General features: G+C 38.6%; 1 protein-coding gene across 4 annotated transcripts in view; it reads right to left on the minus strand.

Moving 5' to 3' along the window:
- Positions 1-22,648, minus strand: part of OGA (O-GlcNAcase) — a 26,415-nt gene extending 3,767 nt beyond the window's left edge. The window contains exons 1-14 of one of the 4 annotated variants that reach the window (XM_004370059.2): positions 22,008-22,648; positions 17,999-18,050; positions 17,459-17,556; positions 15,640-15,770; positions 12,934-13,105; positions 11,487-11,585; positions 10,447-10,731; positions 9,168-9,326; positions 8,084-8,697; positions 7,512-7,686; positions 3,832-3,917; positions 2,738-2,842; positions 1,756-1,841; positions 1,286-1,478 (exon numbers count right to left, since the gene is read on the minus strand). In XM_004370059.2, coding sequence (XP_004370116.1) covers positions 1,286-1,478; positions 1,756-1,841; positions 2,738-2,842; positions 3,832-3,917; positions 7,512-7,686; positions 8,084-8,697; positions 9,168-9,326; positions 10,447-10,731; positions 11,487-11,585; positions 12,934-13,105; positions 15,640-15,770; positions 17,459-17,556; positions 17,999-18,050; positions 22,008-22,215 — 2,463 coding nt within the window. In that variant the 5' untranslated portion in view covers positions 22,216-22,648. The remainder of the gene's footprint in view (positions 1-1,285; positions 1,479-1,755; positions 1,842-2,737; positions 2,843-3,831; positions 3,918-7,511; positions 7,687-8,083; positions 8,698-9,167; positions 9,327-10,446; positions 10,732-11,486; positions 11,586-12,933; positions 13,106-15,639; positions 15,771-17,458; positions 17,557-17,998; positions 18,051-22,007) is intronic. The other 3 variants (XM_023740909.1, XR_002825645.1, XM_023740917.1) reach the window with 3 other exon arrangements.
- Between the last annotated feature and the right edge of the window lie 726 nt (positions 22,649-23,374).

Genomic DNA, 23,374 nt, shown 5'->3' on the forward strand with positions numbered 1-23,374 from the left:
CTCATAGCAACCCTACAGGACAGAGTAGAACTGCCCCATAGGGTTTCCAAGGAGTGGCTGGTGGATTCAAACTGCCGACCTTTTGGTTAGCAGTGGAACTCTTAACCCCTGTGCCACCAGGGCTCCGTGTTGGCTCTGTGCTGGTCTCTTAGACTTGACAAATACATGATGGTAATGTAAGATGTTGATATAAGGAGAAAAGGGTGAGGGGTATACGGCAAGTCTATATTATCTTTGCAACTTTTCTGTAAATCTAAAATTTAAAATAAAAGTTTATTTTAAAAAAAGATCATAATAGACAAGCTAGTCATTCTTCATTTCTTTATATGTTCCTACACTGAAAACTACAATTGTCAGATGTGGAACAGAACACATCAACAGCTCAATCATAAGCATGCTGTAGTGTCAGTGTCAAAGTCATGCCAAGTAATCGAGGCCACTCCAAACCAGCCTCTCTTATTACCTAGCCATCCAGCTAAGGGCAGAAGATAAATAGTAATAAACTATAAAGAGAATGTGAGTACTCTGGTATGGGCAAGAGGGGTACAGATTTTAGAAAACAGGAAAAGCAACAACATGGAAGAAAAGAAAAAAAAGACAATGTCACAAGTAAGAGTTCAAATATAGATCTAAAAGTATTTGTTGAGCATACAAGTTACCCTTAAGGAACTATTTTAAAAGAAAGCTCATATATAAACCAAAATAATTATAAACTGAACAATGTGGAGCACACTTCTTTTAGGAGGAAAAATTCATTTCACTAGGACAGGACTGACATATACCAAGGACTGCTCCTAATGGAAAACAAACTCAAGAAGCTCACGCCTATTATTTTTAATTACACTAAACTATGCATTACTGAAAAGGCAAGCTAGCCTCCTGTCAAACCACCCAATGAGATATTCTAACTACCTAAACTTTCCCCAAGTACCCAATGCAGACACCACTGTCTATATACTGAGGAACTCTTATAATACTCTTAAATAATAAACAGTTGTAACAAACAGTGGAAAATGTCATGCTAAGAATAAGTCCTAAATAGTGATTATTACACAACATGGTGAACATAATCAGCATCACTAAATTGTACATGGAAAAATGGTAGACATGGGAAATGTTTTGGTATATGTATTTCACCATATAAAAAAGAGCCCTAAGAATTCTTTTTTGTAAGAAATTAGTTCAGAAAGCACTGAAATGTTATGATGTATCTGCCTACCTTTCTATTTTAGTAAATACTTTATGGAAAAAAAAAAATTCCCATAGTTCTAAACCTGTGCATTACCTCAGCCTCAGAAAGTTCTTTGTCACCATTTGGCTTGGTGTACTTCTCCTGCATGAAGGGAATCCAGGAAATTTTACATTTTTTAATGAAGGGAGTCACATCTACAGTGCCCAGGGCATAACCACATATGCCATCTTCATCTTCTAGGACAAAGCAATAGTCCAGACTGAGAGAAAGCAGCCCTCCTACTAACCTGCTCAGAAAAAAAGAGGCCAGAGTGAGTTTCTAAGTTAACATAAAATCTCAGACTTCGTTAATATGTACCAAGACCTTAAAGCACTTGAATGACAACCTATGGAAACTATATTTGGTGTCAGAAAAAACTGGAAATGTATACATTAATATTCAGGTTTTACTAAAGCTAAAGTGGAAATGTAGAAAAAAACTTCTCACTCTTTTCCTCCCCTCAAGAGCTATGACAGACCTGGCTATCAAATGTCTACTCCCAAATCCAAAGACTCATCACATACTTGTCTCCAATAAGGTCAGGCTGACTTTGGAAAGGTAAACCCACTCCGTCGTCATACATTTCTCTGCAAATCTTGTACACGGAAGCCTGAAAATATAATCTAGTTAAGCAACATATCAAGAAAAACGGTAACAAAACCTAATAGCAATATGATTCGTAACACTTGTCTGGATCTCTAGAAGAGGGAGTACCAAAAAGATCTGGGCTGTTAAGATATCACCTCAGTTTCGTTAAATAAAGATTTATTCATTGAGTCAGACTTGGAAAACCAGTACGGTTTTAGAAAATACTGAGAACTGCCTTGCAGGGGATGATTTCAGTAATAAGTAATAGATGCAAAATCCAGCAAACTGTGAGACTGAGAGTATCAGTTTTCTCTATGTAACAATACTTACAGATTGTTTTAAACACGTTTCCTTAAATAGGCTTACTTCTTTCTTCAGCTAAGTCAATAGCCTGTAGGCACTTCACAACCAAAAATTACACAATACTAATATATACTGGCGGAGCCATGGTGGCTCAGTGGTAAGAGCTCAGGCTGCTAACCAAAGCTCAGCAGTTTGAATCCACCAGCCGCTCCTTGGAAACCCTATGGGCAGTTCTACCCTGTCCTATAGGGTCGCTATGAGTTGGAATCGACTGGACTGCGCACAACAACAATAAATACTGGAGGAAATTAGCTAAGAACAACACATTTGGACACAGTTACTCTTTAGTAATTCCAATCTTGACTGTATTTCATTTGACTTTGAGCGGAGGACTTAAAAATATTTAGCACAAGATGTTAGGAGTCCAAACTCCTTAGGTTATTTCTCAAATCTCTCTATACGTGCTCCCCCTCCTGTTGTCAATGTTTTAGTTTATTTTCTTCATCTAAATTTCGTACGTTAAGATGCAGAACAGAGTCTTTTAACTACTGAGTTCAAAGGAAAGCAGTAAGTGTGTACCATATTCATACACCAAGTTGGTAGGTAGACAATTACCTCATCTTTAGGAAAATATGGTCTGATAGTATAAACTTTGGAGGTAGGAGTCAGTGGGGGTGGTTGAAAAAAGAGATCATTTGCCCCATCAATTGGCAGCAAACGCTGTGGGAAGAAAAAAAAGGAGATACATCAGTGTTAGGAAGATATTCATTTCTTTAAATGGGTGTGCACTGCAGATTACCAACTTAACATTAACTGGCTACTGCAGGCAGACCTAAAGAAGAGGGGTGTACTATGCTTTACTAATAAAAACACCTCTTTGCTGGGGAAGGGGAGTTCTTCAGAATAGAAATTATCCAAATTGAGTTACATAGCTTTAGTGGCATATTAATGGGGACTTAAATTTACAGTAAAATAACAACAACAAAAAAAAACCCAAAAAAAAAAAAAAAAAAAAACTATTCCAATTATGAAAAATCTATTTTTTAAACCAATCTTATATAGACCATCTCTCTACTAAAAGATGGCAGAACAGAATGTCAGGAGGAGAGGTTTGGTCTGAAGAGGGTTATCTGTCCAGGAGACGCTTTATCCCCAAAGCAATGCGCTTCAGTTTGCTGTGCGCAGCAGAGCACCTGTTGAGGGGAGAAAAGTAGAGCACCTGAAAAGTCCATGAACAAATTCCAATACCAAAGAAGCTTCATATTTTGTTCAAACTGTCATTAATGGACTGTTCTTTCAAGCACAAGCTACATTTATAAAATAATTTAAAAAGTATTCAAAGCCCTTTTGCCATTCACTTGCATAATTATTCATCTACTTTGCTCATGGAATTTCCACTGGCAGACAAGCATGCGCGCATTGTGCATTGCGGGCGCAGATTAAAATGCTGTGCGACCTGCAAAGAAACAATGTGAAGTGTATACCTAGAGCCGCTGCGCTTCGCAGGCGCGGGGGAATTGGCAGCATCTCCTTCAGAAATTACTGTGAAAGAGGAGGAAAATTTGATTTAAAATCCAGCTATGTAACTAAATTGAATTTGGGACCAGAAAGCCTTCGGCAGACCAATCCTTCCAGCCATCTGATGCGCAACATAAGGTTTCTCATAAAACAAAGAAAATGTCAATTCAGTTGTGAATTCATATTGATACCTGGAACTCTCCTGCTAGACCACCTCTAAAGGCCCAGGGTTCTTGGTCTCCAATTAAGAACTGTGCTGAAGAATGACTACGACACCCTGTTGAGATCAGATCCAAGCGGAGAATGTTACGAGAAAGGGGATTTCCTGGGGTCTCAAACGTCCAACAAACTAACAAACACTTTGTGGAAACAGCTCTCTAACAATAATAATCCAGGGTTTCAGGGCAAGGCTGTGATAATAATTATTTTTTAAAATAAGTAATGGAGTTCCGATACTGATGTTCCTTCCTCTGGTTAATGAACAATCACTGTTATCAGTTCTACTGATATAGATAATAGGAAGTCCTGAGTTTGAGTAAAATTTATACAGTCCCTGAATAGTTATAAAAATCAAGCCAGCTGCTTGCTCTTTAATGAAATTACAGTAACTATACACTGAAATAAATGAGCTAATGAGACAAATTTTATTATCACAGCCCATGAAGGAATTAAACCTGTCTGAAGTCACATTTTACATTTTCAGGAAGGGTACAGGAAAGGGAAAAAAGGGGGAAAAGGGTTAATCTTGTCAGAAAACTAAGGTCAGCAGAATAATTAGAAGAAATTGTTCAATAAGTTGAACCAAACACAATGAAAACTTTTTTTCTGATGAGGACAATCCAAATTCAGACTTAGCTGGTTATTAATACCATAGTCTGTCTGATATTGAAAACTAAGGAGAGTCGACTGATGCTCCTTTTCACATTCTTTTGTTAACAGTACGACAGTATTTGGCTCCTCTGATCAGCCATTATAATCTTTGCAATGCACTGAACACACGCATGGAACGGCAAGCTCTGAGGTCCAGAAGTCAGCAGTAAGGTCACCGCTTAAGCAACTTCATGGGTAGTAAGGGTAGCTAACAATAAAAGATAATTAAAGGCAAATGTTTGGAGACCAAATAAAAATCACCTGCCTAGTCTTCTGACAAGAAAAAGCAGCGCAAAATAGTTCTTTTCCATTTGAAGACAGCATTCTACCTCCTGTTCAAGTTAACAGTCTCATCAGTACAAAATATATTGTGCTAGTCAGACAGTCCCAAAGCAACCAATTTTTCTTGACAATTCAGGCCCATTATATATATCTAGATTTGTCAATTTTTAGGGATGGGTTTTTTTTAAAAAAAAAACATGTATCATGTAGTATTTGTAAAATAAATATTAGGGTCAAAATTTAGGTTAGGTAGAGAATCTGCCCCATTCCATAACTCCGTGTAATTTACACTTGGGGGTGGGGGTGACTATATCGCTCAAACTTTAAAATCAGCCAATTTCTTCTACCCCCGACTTTGAGACCACAACATAACTAGCACTTTCAACTATTACAACAAAAAGCTGCATGTACGAAGAGCTGTGTAAATGAAAACATGGTTAATGCCTCAGTCGCTGCGCAAACGTGACTTCAGTTCATGCCTAGTGCCCTTAAATCTACCTGAGCTACCTCTAAGACAGAACCTTTCAACTTAAACTAATTAATCATGACGCGCTGTGAACATCTGCCGCTGTCCATCCAATAGTAGTAGACACTTGTGCTGAGGATTCTCCCATCTGTACACAATGGGGAAGAAGATAATAGAAGTCATTAGTAATCAAAAGTACTGCGTAGCCACATTCTTTAAAGGACTGAATGCCAACTGGACTGGACAGAGGAGGAAAACAAAGAGTTCTAATCAGTGATTCCCTGAAATTACTAGAGAACTATGAAAACACTCTCCTTGTCATGAGCTTTTTGTAAAGGTATGTGGATACCAAGAGGATTATTTAAAACTTATAAGATGCTTTGACCTTGAGATTATGTAAGAGTTACCTATACAACTGTGGAAAGCTACCCTCGTAACTGCAAAAAACAACTAGAAAGCCTGAAATAGAAACAGTACTGTACATAATCAAGAATTTTTCATAATTCTTGAATTAAAAGTTGACTGTCAAATTTTTCAGTGATATACTTTATTAAGCTCAATGATCCAGATTTTAGGTTCAAAATTCCTAGGGGCCTTAGAAACTTGAGATTTAAATCCCTATAAGGATTAATTATACCCACACTGCCAGAAGCCTGGAGCCCTGGTGGCACAGCAGTTAAGAGCTCGGCTGCTAACCAAAAAGGTCGGCAGTTCAAATCCACCAGCTACTCCTTGCAAACCCTATGGGGCAGTTCTACTCTGTCGTATACAGTGGCTATGAGTCGGAATCGACTCAGTGGCAATGGGTTTGGTTTTTTTTTTTTTTTTTTGGGACCAGAAGCCTAAGAAAGCTCCTAGATGGCACAAAGAGTTAAGGACTGACTACTAACCTGAAGGTTGGTGGTTTGAAACCACCCAGAGGCACCCTGAAAGAAAGGCCTGGCGATCTGCTTCCAAAAGGTCACACATGGCCTTGAAAACCTTATGAAATGCAGGTCTACTCTGCATACATGGGGTTGCCATGAGTTGTAATCAGCAGGACAGCAGCTGGCTTGGTTGTGGTTTGGTCTGGCCAGAGGCTCTGAAGGCAAATCCTTCATCAGACAACCAACACAGAAGTTTTTCATGAGCTTAAAGGTAGCCAGCTAGCATACACAAGAGATGTTTTGAAGCTTTTTAACAAGAGGGTCAAAATTCTCTCTTCTACCTGCTGTGCTCTATCAGCAACCCAAAGAAAGTGCTGTATTTTTAAATTAACAATCAGAGACTTTGCTTTTAACTAGTCCTACCACAGGAAAACTGTTACTTTTTAATATTAAAGAGCAAAAGATGTAAAAAGCAGTGAAACATCTCATTACTACTGTTGCCTAATCTAAGCTCACAGCATTTCAGATACCTATTTCACAACCAAGACCATGTAACCCATCATAGTATTTGTGACTACTATGAAAACTATGACATTATCAGTCAGCCTTGCTGCCTGCTGTGTGCTGTATGTAAGTCCATTACATATTCCTTACAGCTGGATTGAAAACCTGGAAATAAAATGAAGTTCCTGGAGAAACTTGGCCATGCTGGTGCTTTTTACCAAGTTTGAGAATTTCCAAAAATCAGTTTTCAAGGAGACAAACAAAAGTCCATTTAGTGAAACAGAGTCTTTAGGGGATTGCAATTTCTATCCCCTGCTAAATCAATTACTTGGTAGCAGGATAAAGAAAAAACCATGTGAAATAAGACCAAGTAGCACCAGAATAGCCTTCTACTAAAGCTCGCATGCGCACAGGGCTGGGAGGATGGCTTCCTCTTGCCAGGCCCCTTAGGTCATTTCAGTAATTGTTCTGTTAAACACAGCATTAATATTATCAAGACACAGCAAGCAGCGGAGAACTTACAGAGTCACATTTCATAGTGTCTCATCTCCAAATCAGATAAAAGTGGTATACAGGGTTCCATCCAGGAAGCATTCAGTCAGAGCAAGTTAAAGTCAGTACTTTCTAATACATTTTCAAGATATTTATGCTGAATTAGCCCAAGGGAGAAAAATTCATCTGTTCAATATAATTAATGACACTTGCATCTCAAGTCTGCAACAATGCCTACCTTTGAAAGAAACCTAGGCAAAGAATTTAAGAGTTGGACATTTGCCAATTCCCTAGAATGTTTTTCTCCCTGTGGGATAATCTTTTTTTTTTTTTTTTTTTTTTTAAAGAGACACTATATTTGAGGAGAAGAGATTATTCCTGGTGCACCTACCTAACCACTGTACAAAAGACTTCACCATAGACATTATACTCTTGATATCCCAAACATAGGAGTACATGTCATAAAGGATTGTCCTGTTGGCACAATTGGAGAGCCGTGTGAACATTCCCATCACTAGTCCGCACATCTCTTCAAACTTGGCTGCTCGAGACCGCCATTCTTCAATCTATTGAGGGTCAATAAAAAGACTCAAAAACTGGCAAGTTTTACAAAATAATCTATACACAATGTTATAAATTAAAATGTTTGTTACCAGGTACCTGCAATTTATCCTGAACGCTAAAGAATCACTGGCTTAAACTCTTTAGATAATAGTTTGTCTCTGCAAAGTGACAAATATTCCTAAAATAATCAGCTGTGACTTTCCTTTCTTACTCACTCAAAAGTCAAATGATACAACTTAACGTACCAGGTTCAGCAAAGTCAACATCCACTTTACCGAACATACTCTAAGATGTGGTCAATTTTCTCCAGTTACCAGTATACTCATTTATGAAGCTCCTCCATATCACTAGCAACGGGATCATCCTGGCTAGAAAAGTAGGTAAATTAACCATACTCACTTTTTCAGAGTCTTTTCCTTTGCAATTGACACTGACAACGCTGCTATTTGCCCGAAGCCACTGGAACTCTCGTAACATCTGTGCTCCTTTGGGTCCATGCTCGTAAGGAAGGTAGAATAGATCAGCAAGTAACTGCAAATCCTCCAGAGTCACTGGTTCTGCAGCATACAAAGGCTTTTCATTTGGACCTGGTACAAACTGCTCCTTGTTTGTCTGTTCATCAGTTTGCATAGGGGCAACATCACTAATGCTATCTTCCTGCATAGACATCTCTGGGGATTTTGATTCAGCTATGCTCTCTTTATCAGTGTCCATTGGTTTCAATTCCTCTGCCATTTTAGCTTCAACAATTTCTGTTAGTATTTGATTGTCATTCTTGTGGTCTGTTTCCTCTTGTTTTTCCACTACCATGTCCATGGGTTCCTCATCTGGCTGTTTCTTTTCTTCTTCCTTGGCCAGAGCTGCAGGCTCACCACTCAAGGTAGCTCCTTGGCTCATAATGGGCTCCTGGTAAACTGTTGTAACAACAGTCGTGGCATTTAAAGAGGGTGCTGCAACTAGGGGAGCCCCATCAACTACACTTGCTTTAGCTCCACTGTGTGCAACTTGTCTACCTACAAAAACAACAACAAAAAAAAATGCCACAAAGATAACCAGGAATTACCAACAGAAAAACCAGATTTAGAGAAATGCTTCCTTACTATGTTTATAACTGGAATCTCAAATAATTGGAGCCCTGTGAAAAAGCGCAATTTCTCTAAACCACCGGGCAGAGGGTGTAGAGGTGATAAAATATCCTTAAACATACCAACATCTATTATTATCTTCTTTTAAAAATTTGTATTTCATAACACTTAAATAACTATTTCAATAAAGTATTTTAAAACAAATTAGCATTCCATTAAGATAAAAGCCATTTAAGACCAAAGGTAAGATTTTTTTAAATCTTTATTCTCTAGATCCCTCAATTTCATCTAATTTAACTTTGTGTGGTAAGCCTCTAAAGTAAGGCACGTGAAGGTGTTCTTTACTTTGTGACTCAACCATGTGATCCAACCCCCTTACAAAGCACGGCCAAACTCACTGCTGTACTGATGAGGTACGCCAAACTCCTGCAACCATTCTGTTAAAGCTAGCTTTAGCGCCATCTGTGGACTATAGAGTACATCAGTTTCAATATCTTCATCACTGCCTTCATTTTCTAACTTTATCTGGATTGATACAGTACTGTCTTCACTGTCAGCTGCAAAAGAAAAGAAAGAGTATACCAACAGTTTTGATTACAAAAGCCTTCTGGCAAGTAAGAAGAATAAATGCAGAACACTAGCTGGTACAGTACAAACACAGAAGCAAGTAACTGGAATAAGACCAATCGTAAACATAAAATGCAAACATGAACAACATGCTTCACTGAATCATTCCACCTATAAGTCACCTAAACACATGGCTAAATAAATGTAAAATTAACATGTAATTAAATGTAAAAATAAGATTAATTTTAGATTCACTGGAATAGTCATTCATGAATGTCCACTGAGCACAAATTATTTGTAATGCAGGGTGCAAGGCACTATGCTTTTACATAAAGGTAACATTTCATATCCTACAGGGGCTTATATCTTAATGGGGGGAGGGAGGAATAAATATGAAAATAATGATGGGCATAATAATAAATGCCTGGAGGGGAGTGGGAGGGAGAAAACTGATAAGAGAGCCCACATATATGCTTTGTTACCTTTATGTTTACCACAATAAAAGAAAAATGTCAATAATTTTGAAAAGGATAGTGACAATGGTAGCACAATATGATGAATGTTATCAATGTCACTAATCTGTACATGTAAGAATTGTTGGATTGGCAAATGTTTTGTTATATATAGTTTTACAATAATAAAAAATGTTAAAGAAATAGGATTCTCTTACTTACAACTCTATTCATTAGGTATTTTTCATAAATGAATTAGTAAACAAATGTCTAAAATGAAAATATGTTCCATAAATGTAAGCAGAATCTAAATAGTATATAACTCAACAAGAATATCTAATCATCCAAAATATCCCATTTAATAAAATCACCTGGAAACACAAACGAAATCAGGGATAACGGAAACTTAAAAAAACCACAAAGACTTCAAAGGCTGAGTCCTATTTTAAAAATGAAGAACTGAGACCAAGAGGTTATTAAGTGATTTATCCAAGGCCTTTCAGAATTTCTTCTATCATATACATACCTCATTAACAAGACTAAACAATATACCTTAATAAAACTTCTTAAATTGTGTTGACAAAGGAATACATACTTGCCAATGGCTCTAGTTAACCCCAAGTCTCCTCTAAGGTCAAGGGTCAAGTAGTCTACTTACTCATTACTACATCTTTTCTCACTCCATTCATGTTTGATTTGTACCAGCTAGCAAGGGTGTGGATGGCAACATAGTTGGCTTCAAATTCACAATTTGGGTTCGTCAGGACTCCTTTTAACCGTGGGATGAGTTCTGTGGATCTTCCTTTGTATGGGCCCAAAAACAGTCTCTTCTGATCATAATCATTAGCATGAATGTTATCCCAGATTACTGGAGCTCTCTTAATAATCTTAGAGACCTCTTCAATAGATTCTACTGGAATTTCTTTAGAAACAACTTTGGGACCTAGAAATAATGACCACCACTTGTTAAAGGAACCTCACACATGGGTCTTTACAATATATTCCACATACAACTTTTTATTTTATTGTTATTTTTCCATGTTATACGTAAACTTCACGATTTTTCTTTTTAAACAAAGAAACAGATATCTTTTCACTCAAAGGTTTGTTTTATTTCCCCCAATATTTCCTCAAAAGATTTCTAGAATGGAATTAGATTCTAGAAACGGAATTAGTACTCAAAAGGTGTAAGACTTGTGCAAGTTTCTTTATACTGATATCATGTTAATAAGAAACAAGTTTTCACTTTATGTCCATTATAATACAGTAAATCCTCAATGAGACAAACTCCAATTAATCTAAACTCTAGAAGGGTTTCTGCCTTTTATTAGCATGAAAGCTAACATAACTAGATGATCACTAGCTGTTAATCTGCATAACAACTTTCATTTCATAAAACAGAACAGTCTCCTAGGGCTGGGATCAACACCCTTTAGCCCAGCTCTCTATAGGTCTATATTAATTATTCAACAACTGATATTTAGATTCATAGCAAAATCTTCAAACATGTGTTTTATAGTTTTTTGCACTAAGTAAAGAATGTATACTTTTTAAAAGAAAGAGTATTTTAGCAATGAATATAAAATTTTCCAGTTAGGGCACAGAAAAATGAAGTTTTCAATTAACCAGAACAGCCACTTTCTCTAGGTTCTGGTTAATCCAAGTTTTATTGTATAAATCTTGAAGTTAAAAGCTTACCTGTCCAAAGCACCTCAATTCCAGGGAGAAGCTTTTCACCCACAGTCCTTAAATAAGGAGACTGAGAGACATTTGGATAACAGAAAGTGCCACAATATTCTGAATGTAGGGGGAGAAAACAGTCAGGAGTGAAATAGTCATCGGTTTTTTAATGGGGAAAAATGTCTACCAATTCTAAATTCTATTCATCCAATTGATAAAAGTCTCCTAAATCATGCCTGAAAGAAAGTAAACTCAAGTGGGTAGTTCATTTAAGAATCAATTCATAAAATCTGATACTCCTCCTTCAACAGTAGTACAATAGTACAGATGATCCTATAGTCACTAGAAATACGAGTTTATCAAAGAAACAATTAGAATTTTAGCATTTTGTACATAATTGTAAACTGCCTACATTTCTCAGTTATAATCTCAAAGGCCAAAGAGAATAAACTGATAATATCATAACAGAACTAACAAAACATTATGTCCACGGCTATTAGCATTCAACTACAACTTAAATTATAACTTGGATTGAATTAAGTAATTCTCAGTATGACTTTATTAAACATTATTTGAGTACTCACATAGTATTAAGACTACCGAGATAAGGTTTATGGCTCACTATACTCTAATTAAGACAGACATATACACTAAGTTAAATAATTTGGTCCAAAATTTCTTAGAACTAATTTATTTTTCTCTTCCTGAACAGGAAGCCAAGTCTGGGGAAAAACTTAAAAGCTAAATTTTGAGGAGCAACTAAGAGACTAAAACATTTTAAATGGAAGGAACCAGAAAAGGAAGGGGGAGAAAAATTAAGCCTTCTATGCTGACTACTGGAAATAAGAGCCCAGACGGGAGTGGGAGGAGTGAAGAAAGGATACATATATGCATGGGCAGTGAAAGGGAACAAGTAAAAAGAAAGGAGAAGTGACTAAGTTAAAAGCAAAGTTTTTTCCCCCAGTTTTCATTTAAATAATTCTATCCTTCCTTCAATACTGAAAATGTAATATTCATATAGTTCCAATACTAAAAGCTAAATCTTTTATCTCTTGCCTATTCCAACCAGTAAACCAGTTGTTGTCAAGATGATTCCAACTCATGGTGAGACCCTGTATGTGTCAAAGTAGAACTGGGCTCCATAGGGTTTTCAATGGCTGATTTTTCAGAAGTAGATTGCCAGGCCTTCCTTCAGAAATACCTCTGGGTGGACTCGAACCTCAACCTTTTGATAAGCAGTCGAGCATGTTAACCGTTTGCATGACCAAGGGACTCTTTGCCTATTCAGTTGTCATTTACTAGTCCTTAAAATTTCTCCAACTTAAGATCTTGAGAAATGTCTTCTACAAAAAGGATTCCTACCTTTATACACCACAGTTCTACTTTGCACATATGGGGTCACCACAAGTCGAAATCAACTCAACAGCAACTAACAAGTTAAATGTAAAGCTATTATATACTATACCTGTAGGACAGAAGAGGAAAGTTTCTGGCTCTCCTAGGTATTGATAAATTTCATTTGTGATGGAGACCTGGGCATGAGCAAAAGAACTGAATACCTCTTTGTCTGCTGGACACATATTATGGTCAATATCATCAAAAAGCAAGGCAAATGACCTGCACCCAAACTGAGAAACCTAGAAAGAGAGAAAAGCAAGATGCTCACCAGCTCATCTTAGAGACAAAACTACAGGGTTCCAAATAGTGAAGTATATATTAGACAGCTTAAAGTCAAATATTTTCCTTAGTAGAAATGTTCAAAGCCAGACCTATTATTTTTATATTTTCAATGGTTAAAGAGCTAGCCAATAGTTTTGTGACCCATCTTTCATTTGTGTTTGGATACAATATACCAATATGTTCAAACAAAGTTCCTGTAACAAAGTACCTCCTTGGGTGCTAACTGCAGAAGCATCAACAGAGCCAGAAAAATTCTAAAACATGAAACAACAGAAAACTCAAGACATGAAAAATTCAGGCCTTGCTCTAGTCCTAAAAGGCACATTAATCCTAATTAAATCTCCCTTTTTAAAAAATAATATCTGACTTTTTGGTGAACACTTACACAGCAAGTTAGGCTCCCATTTGACAATTTCCACATAAACTGTTATGTGACATTAGTTACATTTATAACAATGTGTCAACATTCTCTTCAATTGTGTTCAGTTTGTTCCCTTTCCAGTACTATAGTTTCCTTGCCCCTTATCTTCTCATCTTTCGTTTTGAGTGATTGTTGCCCTTTCCGTCTCATACTCACAGTTTTTAAGTAGGACACCAATCTTAAGGGTGATTTCTTTTATTTCGTGTGCTGCTCTGCTATTTCACTGAGAGGTGATCTCAGGGGACAGGCTCAGTTCTAGATTTAAAGAGTGTCTCAGGGCAATAGTCTTAGGGAGTCCTCTGTTCTCTATTGTTCCAGTTTGTCTTGTCTGGCTTTTTTTTTTTTTTTTTAAATGAGAATTTGAGCTCTGCTCCATATTTTTCTCTCATTTTATCTGGGGCCAACTATTACAACCCTGGTCAGAATGGTCACCGGGCACCATCTAGTTGTCCTGGTCTCAGAGCAGATTTGTAAGTTTGTGTAGACTTGTTTCTTCTCTGCGTTTTTGGTTACCTTCTTCCTATTTTGCTCCTGGTGAGTTCAGGCCTGTAGTTGTATCTTAGATGGCCACTGGCAAACTTTTAAGGCCCCAGACGCTACTCACTTCAGTAGGATGCATATCATAATTTTTCTTAACTATGTTATGCCAACTGACTGAATTGTCCCCTAAGACTATGGTCCTAAGCCTTCAAACCCAGAAAACCAATGTTGGAAGGCGTTTGGTTATCTGAGAAGTATCCGTATTTGTGTCTTCAATAAATACTTGTGCCCGCACCCACATATTTGTATTTACACGTACCTATAGATACGTCTATCTGTTCTCACTTATATACACACATATACCTACCCATATACCAATTTGCCTATACCCATCCCTATACTCAAACAATTGGTTTCACTTTGGTTGTGCTGTACTCACTACATCCACATTCAGTGTCACCTTTCCCATCACCAAAAATAACTAGGCTCTACAGTATAAAGTGTACTTTCCCCATCCTCCTCCTTCCTCTTCCTGGTAACCACCAATGAACACTGGTCTCTCCATATTTTTCTATTTTTCTTTTCTCGTAAAAGAGGGATCATACAATATTTGTCCTTATATGCTTGACTTATTAGCATTATGCCCTCCAGGTCCATCCATGTTATGTTCTGAGGACTCATCATTGTTCTTTATGGCTGTATAGTAAGTATTGCATTGTAAGTATGCACCACAATTTGCTTATCCATTTATCTGTTGATGCGCATTTTGGCTGCTTCCATTCCTAACTAAACCCTCTGCAGATAAGCCTAATTTGTCCATGAATCAGAAAGAACTTTAAGCAGAACACCCTAGTGGAATTTAATCAAATAGAGAAATAACCTCTTAAAAGCTCACTCATGAAAATTTTGACTACCTTAAAAATTTTACCAGCCATTTTAATGACACTGATAATATAAATCTTTTCCTACAGAAATAAAACATAGTTACAGAAAATGGAAGCCTTAAACTTTACAGAAACAGCTTTTGTGTTAAGTAGACTTTAGACTCTGTTCAGGTTCCCCAGTAGTTTATTTTTCTTTTCATCTTAGGAAACTAGCCCATCATTTCCAGACTGAATCACTTCTCTTGTCCACATAAATGACGGAATTGATGTCTAACAGGTAACACCCTATTTCTACAAACTCAGAAGTAAATTTAGTAAAGCATTCAATGGTATGTATCAGTTTCCCAAAATGTGGTTCTGGAATCAGAATCTCAGAATCACCTGGATTCTTGGTCCCCTCTCCACAATGTCAGCATCTCTGGGAATGGAGTCTAATAATCAGCAGTCTTTTAAACATCATGTCTAAGCATTCTTTTAAGGCAATTCTTATGCAAACTGAAGTCTGAGAAGCACTGGTACTTCTAGTAAAGCTCTTCTGACTAACTTTGGAAAATATTCCTTTATTAAAAGCATTAAAATAAAAAATTAATAAAGATTAATTAATAAAGATAAACTGGTTTCCTTTTAACATCATAAAAACAACTAAGGAAAACTTTTAGTTTCAAGTACTATATCAGGAAGCATAATTAAAAAGCAAGGATGTTACCTGGTCCAGTTTGCGTTTCAATATAGATACTTCTTTAGGGTTAGAGAAGGTGATATCCAATCCAGGTGAGATAGCATAGATGAACTCTATCTCATATTCCCGTGCAGCAGAGATGAGAGTCATAAGTTGCTCTAAAGAACAGAGTCCATGTTTTCAGAAAGCAGCACAGAAAACTAAAAGAACCTTCACCTTTCAACTGAAGATAAGAGAAGGTAATTTTCTCGAATTTACAATGAGGCAAGAAAGGAAAAGTCCTTTAAATTTTACAAAATTGTCATGTTCAACACAACAGGCCATACAAAATGGCAGAAACCTAATGTGATTTAATGTCACAGCAAGACAAAAAGAAGTATAGTTTACACACCTTTATTTGAACCAACAGAAAATAAAAGGCCCCTCTTTTTCACTTACAAATGGTAGTTTCCTATCCTTTTTGTAAAACAAGCGAAAAACAATATTCTCTTCCTTTCACTGTCATTTCTCAAAAATAATGACTGTCAATTTGTAGTGAACATAAACCATTTCTATTTCCTACAGCATTTGAGAGGTATAAATGTTTTTCTGTTTTTTATTCTTTTTGCTGTCTCTGAACAACTGAAATTCCTAAATTAACAAATCTACATATAACTACTTTATAATCTGGAAAGGAGAAAATGCTTTCTTCACAATCGGAGTTAAGTAAGGGCCCTAACAATCCTGACTCCTTATCTTTATAACCACAGGAAAAACATTCACTGCAAATCTTAAAGCTTTTAAAATGTGATAGACTCTTTTCCTAAATAAATTTAAAATTCCTACTCCATACCACAGGATATGACCTTAAATAACCTTCAGTGGTATCTCAAGATACTCATTTGATTATATTTTGATTACCGAACACATTAAATTTCATTACCAGCACCACCAGAAAACAATTATGTTGAAGACACACTTAAAATTATATAGAGTAGTAAACAGCAACACTAGGAGATGGGATAAGTTTTAATTGCTTCTTCATAACTCAAGAAAACTTTTCTGCTTTCAGTTCTTTGGACCCGCCTGGTAACCAAATAGCTTGTTAGCTCCATGCGTGTATCATTTCATTCCAAGTATAACAATGTTTCCTAATTCACTTAAGCCCTCAAAGAAAAGCAGCACTTGGTCTAATTTATAGTGAAGTTCTCTGATGTACAACCTCATTTATGAGCATTAGAATACACGTAGCAAGGATAATCTGTGATGGCTCTCTACTTCAGCACAGGCCTGGACTAGGATGAGGTCTTTACTTTAAATAAAGACAAGACCCGTAACAGTGCCATCCCAAGCCACCCTGGAGTCTAAAGCAACAGGAACAATCAATACTGATCCTGTCTTTACTTAAAACTATATTTTGTTCACTGTGGATTTTTTTATTTTTGCATTTATTCTGATTTTTAAAATGCTGCATAAGATGATATTTGTCTTGGTTACTGATTTTTTAGACCCTTAAATTTTGTGCTCAGGGAGAACAACTCACTTGCCTTGCCCTAGGCCTGGCCCTGCTTCAGCATCTCTGTGCCCAGTGGCTCATTGTTTAGACTACTGGCTACAATAAAGAGTATAATCTATGACCAAAGAATAGGCGGAGTCAGACTGTCTCACCCATTAATCACACTTATAGCCTTAACCTTGCCAGTGCCACTCAGTCATCCATAACTCACATAAACTTATCAGTTACCAGGTAGAAGAAAAGATAACTACTACATAATGAAAATGAAATAACAAAATTATTGCACAACTACAAAATACAGCTGTTTTCTTCACATATTCTGAATTTACGGATCAAAAAGAAAAAGATTACCAGCTTCCTCCACTGAATACATCTCTCGCCAAAACATTCTATGTTTATAGTCATCTTTCGGAGCATACAAGTATGTATTTAATTCCCATTTCTGGAGCCTTAAAGGAAAGAAAATTACATACGTATAAACAGGCAAAACTTACAGGTTGTAAAATCTCAAATTTTTCCTTTACTTGGAGTATCTCAATCTCAAACAAAGCTAATAATATTCTGGGACAGTGGTTTTTAACCTTCTTTTAATCAGTAGAATTTTGAAGATTAAATATTACAAGCAATGTCACATATTAAACAGTTTGAAGTAAAAATACAATAGCACTGGGTGAGTTAGGTGAAGCCCAAAACCTATTCAGCTTCCTCAGGGTTAAGTCTGAAAACCACTGGCCTAGGTGAAGAAGTAGCAAAAGACTAAGGTAAAATAACTGCCGCAATTAAGATCATCAAACTGTACCTGACCTAGTCAACATTAGTATTTTTTTCAAACAAAAGGAAAATATTAAGGGTTTAAGACTCTCCTCTCTACTTCACAAAATAAAAATTTACCTTCTAAAGAGCTCTTTTCTCTGTTCCATAACCCAAGGTCTTCCATAAAATCCTAGATTTAAAGCAAGAATGAAATTATTTTCAAGTTTCAAAACATGATAAGCTGTTTACTGAGAAAGCAGGTTAAAAAACATACAATACACACGAGACTAAATGGGCAGCTCCTGTCCGGAGGCGAGATGAGAAGGCAGGAAGGGACAAGAACTGGTTGAACAGACAGGAAATCCGGGGTGAAAAGGGGGAGTGTGCTGTCACATTATAGGGATAGCAACTAGGGTCACATAACAATGAGTGCATAAATTTTTGTATGAGAAACTAACTTGAGCTGTAAACTTTCATCTAAAGCACAAAAAAATTTAAAAAAAGATACAATCCCATTTTGTAAAAACTGTAATACACCAAAAACTGAAGGCTACTGTAAAACATTAAGGGTGGTGACACTGTAAGGTGACTTTTAATCCTTTTGCTTAAGTAATTTTTTAATTTTTCTACCATAAACATTTATTACCTATGCAATAGTTATTTAAAAACAGCTAAACTATATCATTTATTTTCATTGCCAATGAAGACCAAACACATTTAAATCTAACTTTTTAACAGAAAATTTCAATCTTAAAATGGGGAAGGAGGAGCAAAGTAATACAAAACTACTAATAATCACAATCACTACCTAGGAGGACAGTTAAATTGCTTTAGAATGGAGAGGAGAGATAAACAAGTAAGGTAGGAAATGAAAGAGAACAGGATCTAGAAAGGAATGTGACTGACTGACCTAATTTTATGATCACTTTGTATTTAGTTTCTGATATAATCAAAGGAACCAAAAAATTCCTGAAACCACATTCACAACAAATTTAGCAGTGGAGCTAGCCCAAACGGGAAACTCTAAAGCAATCTCAATTCCAGAGCAGATTTAACAGCCAACAATTTAACAATGTGACTTGCCCCAGAGTATCCCATAAGAGGGTGGGGCACTAGTAATGCACACTACAGACCGATGGCGTGAAAAGTGGCATTGGGGCTCCCTAGCGTGCACCACCACACAGAACTTACATCTTCCCTTTCTTTCCCACCTGTCTCTTCATCTGCAAGTGATAAGGACAACCTCTAAGGGATATCATGAACATGGTTAATAAAACATTTTGCACACAAAATGCTCTTTATACACACACACGGTCTACATAAGAAACTAACCTAGCACTGAAATTTCTGAAATGTAATAAGCTCCAATCTCTAGACAGGATGGTTACTGTATGCCACAAACAAGGACAACGGCAGACCAGAGGAAAATTCATCATACACAAAGATATGAAACTGTAGCACTTGCAAACTTGACAATTCAATGTTACCCTCTTATAAAACAAAACAAAACAAAACAAAAACCTGTTGTCATGGAAGTGGACTCCGACTCATAGCAACCTTATAATACCCTCTTATAGGTGGCTTAAAATACTCTTGATTAGGTAAAATTTATATGTCTTTAGCTGTCCTACAATGCTTAGCATTGTCATTTTTCTCTTAAAGGAAACAGGCATTAAACATCCACTCAGAACCACTCTAATACCAAAATAATGATTTTTCAAGTGTCTAACATTATAATCTTCAGATGGCCTAACTTTGCTCTTTGAGTCAGGTTCATGGTTATGATACATGGCACCACAAACAGGAAGCAGTGCTGTTACCATGAATTAAAACCAAACAGGTTTGTGAGAGAAGGGAAACAAAAAAGGAATCCTGGCAGTACCTACAATAGTATTTGCTATTCTCATTCATACAGGAATGATGCCAACCTAAAACAACAAAAAAACCAGTGCCGACTCAGGTGCTCAGTCACCAAGAAAATGCAGAAGGGAATGGGAGGGAAGGAAGAAAGACTACAAAACTGAAGACAACTCTATTCTCTAGCATAGGAACAGTCCCCCTTTAATACAAAGTTATTTAAACCACAATGAGCTTTTCTCCATAATTAACAAAGGTATAACAGACAGGGAAAAGTTTCCTTAGAAACTCACTCCAGTTTAGCTCTAAAATTTCTGTATCCCCAGCATTCCCTCTCCACCCTCGGCCTCAAGATCTTTGATGACAAAATACATTCTTTTTCTAGAATCTTCCTGACTGCACTCAAACAAGCCCAATAAACACATTAGCTGGTTAAGGCACACAAAGCCATCATGTTTTCATCAACAGTCACCGCAGTCCAATACAAGTAGCGTTCCATCATCCCAAATTCTGCAAGACAGTTAACTCTATGTGGAACAAACTGTTTCACTCCCTACTGCAGTTGCAAATTAAGTCTGTTCTCTCCTGCAATTAAACTTTTATCTAAAATACCATAACCAACACCCATCCTACTCTACACTTATGATGACAATGCTGTAAAAGCTAAAGCTCTTAAACAGGTGGGTAACCCTTCATTCCTTTCCATACCTTGTGTTTTTTATAGACTAATTTTAAACAGCGTTACTCCTACATAACACCATTACATAGAAAAGAAAGACTAATAAAGCATACAACTAAGAAGCCAAGGGTCAGTCAAAATACTTAAGAAAGTCAAACAGCATATGCTGAACTCAAGGAAAGACCAACTGATACATGCTCTTATAGAATGCTGGGCTGAATATTTGCCCAATCACATTCAGAAACTGTGAAACAATCTCCTGGTAATTGTCCTTAGCTACCAAAAAAATACATCATTTCTTTTTTAACTGCAAATAGGAAGGAAAAAGGCAAGAAGGACTTCAGCCTCTTCTGCAGCCACTAAATTAAAATTCAGTATCTCAAGATACCTTAAGACTCTGTTATTAAAATCAAATCATTAACCCTCAGCGGCAAAATACAGTAGTTGGGAAAGAGGACAATTATCTAGGCTGCAAATAAATCTTCAAACGGGGTGGGGGCAGAGAGAAATTTATAATACTTTAGGTTAGGTTTTTTATAGGCCGACTAGGAGCCCTGGTGGCCCTGGTAGCGCAGCGGCTAAGTGCTTGGCTGCTAACTGAAAGGTAGGCAGTTCGAATTCACCAGCGTCTCCACCAGAGAAAGATGTGGCAGTCTGCTCCCATAAAGATTTACAGCCTTGCAAACCCTGTGGGGCAGTTCTACTATGTGCTATAGGTCGCTATGAGTTGGAATCCACTGACAGCAACAGATTTTATAGCGAAGGCAACAGGTTTTACAAGCCTACTGTGTGTATTTTCACTCCAGGAGTACTACTGTGTGGGTTGGTTTTTTTTCCTCCCAAAGGGTAAAGACAAAAGCACTCTACATATTTTTTATTTTTCCATTTGAACGCGGAAATCTCTGTAGAAGTGAAAACCTAAGCCTAACACGAGGCTCCTTACCCACTGCCTCCTCCGGAGCAAGCCTGGCTCCAAGCCCAGGACGGGTGGGGTCAAGTCTGTTAGTAGCCAGAAGGGAATTCCACATCGTTTCAAAACGTAAGGAGGGACTTGCCCACCGCTTAGCCTCTCCCCCTCGCTTTAGCAGGGCCAAATTTCAGACCTAGCTAGCTAACCAGTAACCATCTGTCTTAGGGTCGACTCTGACTCATGGCTACCCTATGTGTGTCAGAGTAGAACTACCCCCATAGGGTTTTCAATGGCTGACTTATCGGAGGTATATCACCACACCTTTCTTCTGAGGTGCCTCTACGTGAACGCGAACCTCCAACCTTTTGGTTAGCAGTCAAGATGCTCTGCACTACCCAGAGACTCCAACAACGTTTTAGAGCCCCATAAAGCACACGGTTCAAATCCACCCAGAAGCGCTGCAGGAGAGTGGCCTGGCGATCTGCTTCCAAAAGGTCACAGCCTTGAAAACCCAATGGGGCAGGCTACTCTGCACACATGGGGTCGCCGTGAGTCGGAATGGACTCCACGGCAACTAACAACAACAAAGCACCGTGCTCCGCCCTGCCACCCTCATTTTCCGCCACCCCCTCCCCCACAAGAATGTATTAACACTGGGACGAAAAGAGAGCGCTCCCGCCAGCCCGCGCCAGTGCGCTCACCTTCCACCACGCCACACAGGAATCTCCGAGCCCCTCCTGCCGCCCCGGGCACCGCTCCTCCCGAGGCCCCGGTTGGGTTGTCATCTCCGGGGGCTTGAGCTGCCGGCGTTTCCAACGATGCCCCCGCGGAGGCGGAGGCGGTTGCAGGGTTGGAACTGAGCTCGCTCTCCTGCTCCTCCAGCGCCGCCTGGCTCTCCTTCTGCACCATCCTTTTGCCGCCGGTCGCCGCCACCTCTGCAGGTCCTCCTCGGCCTCCGTCCGTTGGGCCGCTGGCCCGGAGCCCTGGAGAGAGCCTTGGCTCCGAGCGCGCGCCCTTAGGGCTCCTTCCCTTCCCCCTCTGCCCTTCCCCCTCTCTCTCCGCAAGGGCCCGAATGCCCGGATGAGAAGGGCGGCGGCACCGGCGCGAGCCCTTTGTCAGCCGCAGCCTCAGCTGGGAAGCCGGGAGCCGGAGCGGAGAGCGAGGCTGCGACCTCTCGTTCTCTGAAGGCAGATGGCCAAAGCTCCTTTTCTCGTTCTTATTTAACCTCTGTTACCCTCCTGATTATTTCCTTCTTCCGCTGTTCCCCCACCAAACCCCTAGGTCTCCTCTGCCACTGCCCCTACCACCCGCTTCCTGTTTATCCGCACTGCGCCTGCGTCGCAGACCGGCTCAGACCGGTCCCCTCTGCCCGGCTCCCCCTCCTTTTGGATCAGCCCATTGAACCTCTTTCGGTAGGGAGAATTAGAACAAAGGAGAGGAGAAAAGCGGAAAGTAATGAAGCCAGTGGGGTGTACCATTTGTGTTCACCACCCTTCAGTTCGAGCCAGGCACCCTGGGACGGACCATTACCCCACCCGAAGAAGGGGTGTATGGGAGAAGGCTGCTCCCAGTTAGGGCAATGGGGTGCAGAGGGGAGGCTGAATAGAGGTGTTTACTTTCTCAATGCGCAGGCGCGGAAACGAAGCCTTTAGTTCTTAAAGAGATAGGAAGAGACTGACCTACTTTCTATTGAGATGCTCTTAATAGGTAGGCTCATTACATCTGTCCCGCCCAGAGTCGGTTCTGTGAAGACACCGCTCCAACGAACTCAGTTCACCGCCTTGAGTCATTTTCTCCTACCCCCATCTTAGCGTTAACCCCTTTTAAAAATGCAATCATACGTTCTTTCCTTCATTCAGTAGAAACCTAGTGAGCTTGTCTTGTGTTTGGCTCTGGGGCTACTATGAGCTCACAGTGTTGTGGCGGAGACAAGCAAGTGCGCACACTACCCACACGGTGTACCCACATGTTGCGGGAGCTCAGAGGAGAGAATAACTTAAGGGGAGAGGTGGCTATGGCTTCACTTTTGAACTGGATCATAAATGATGAGTAGGAGGGAGGAGGGAAG

This window comes from Trichechus manatus, unplaced genomic scaffold (genome assembly GCF_000243295.1).
Source record: "Trichechus manatus latirostris isolate Lorelei unplaced genomic scaffold, TriManLat1.0 scaffold00007, whole genome shotgun sequence".
Classification (NCBI taxonomy): domain Eukaryota; kingdom Metazoa; phylum Chordata; class Mammalia; order Sirenia; family Trichechidae; genus Trichechus; species Trichechus manatus.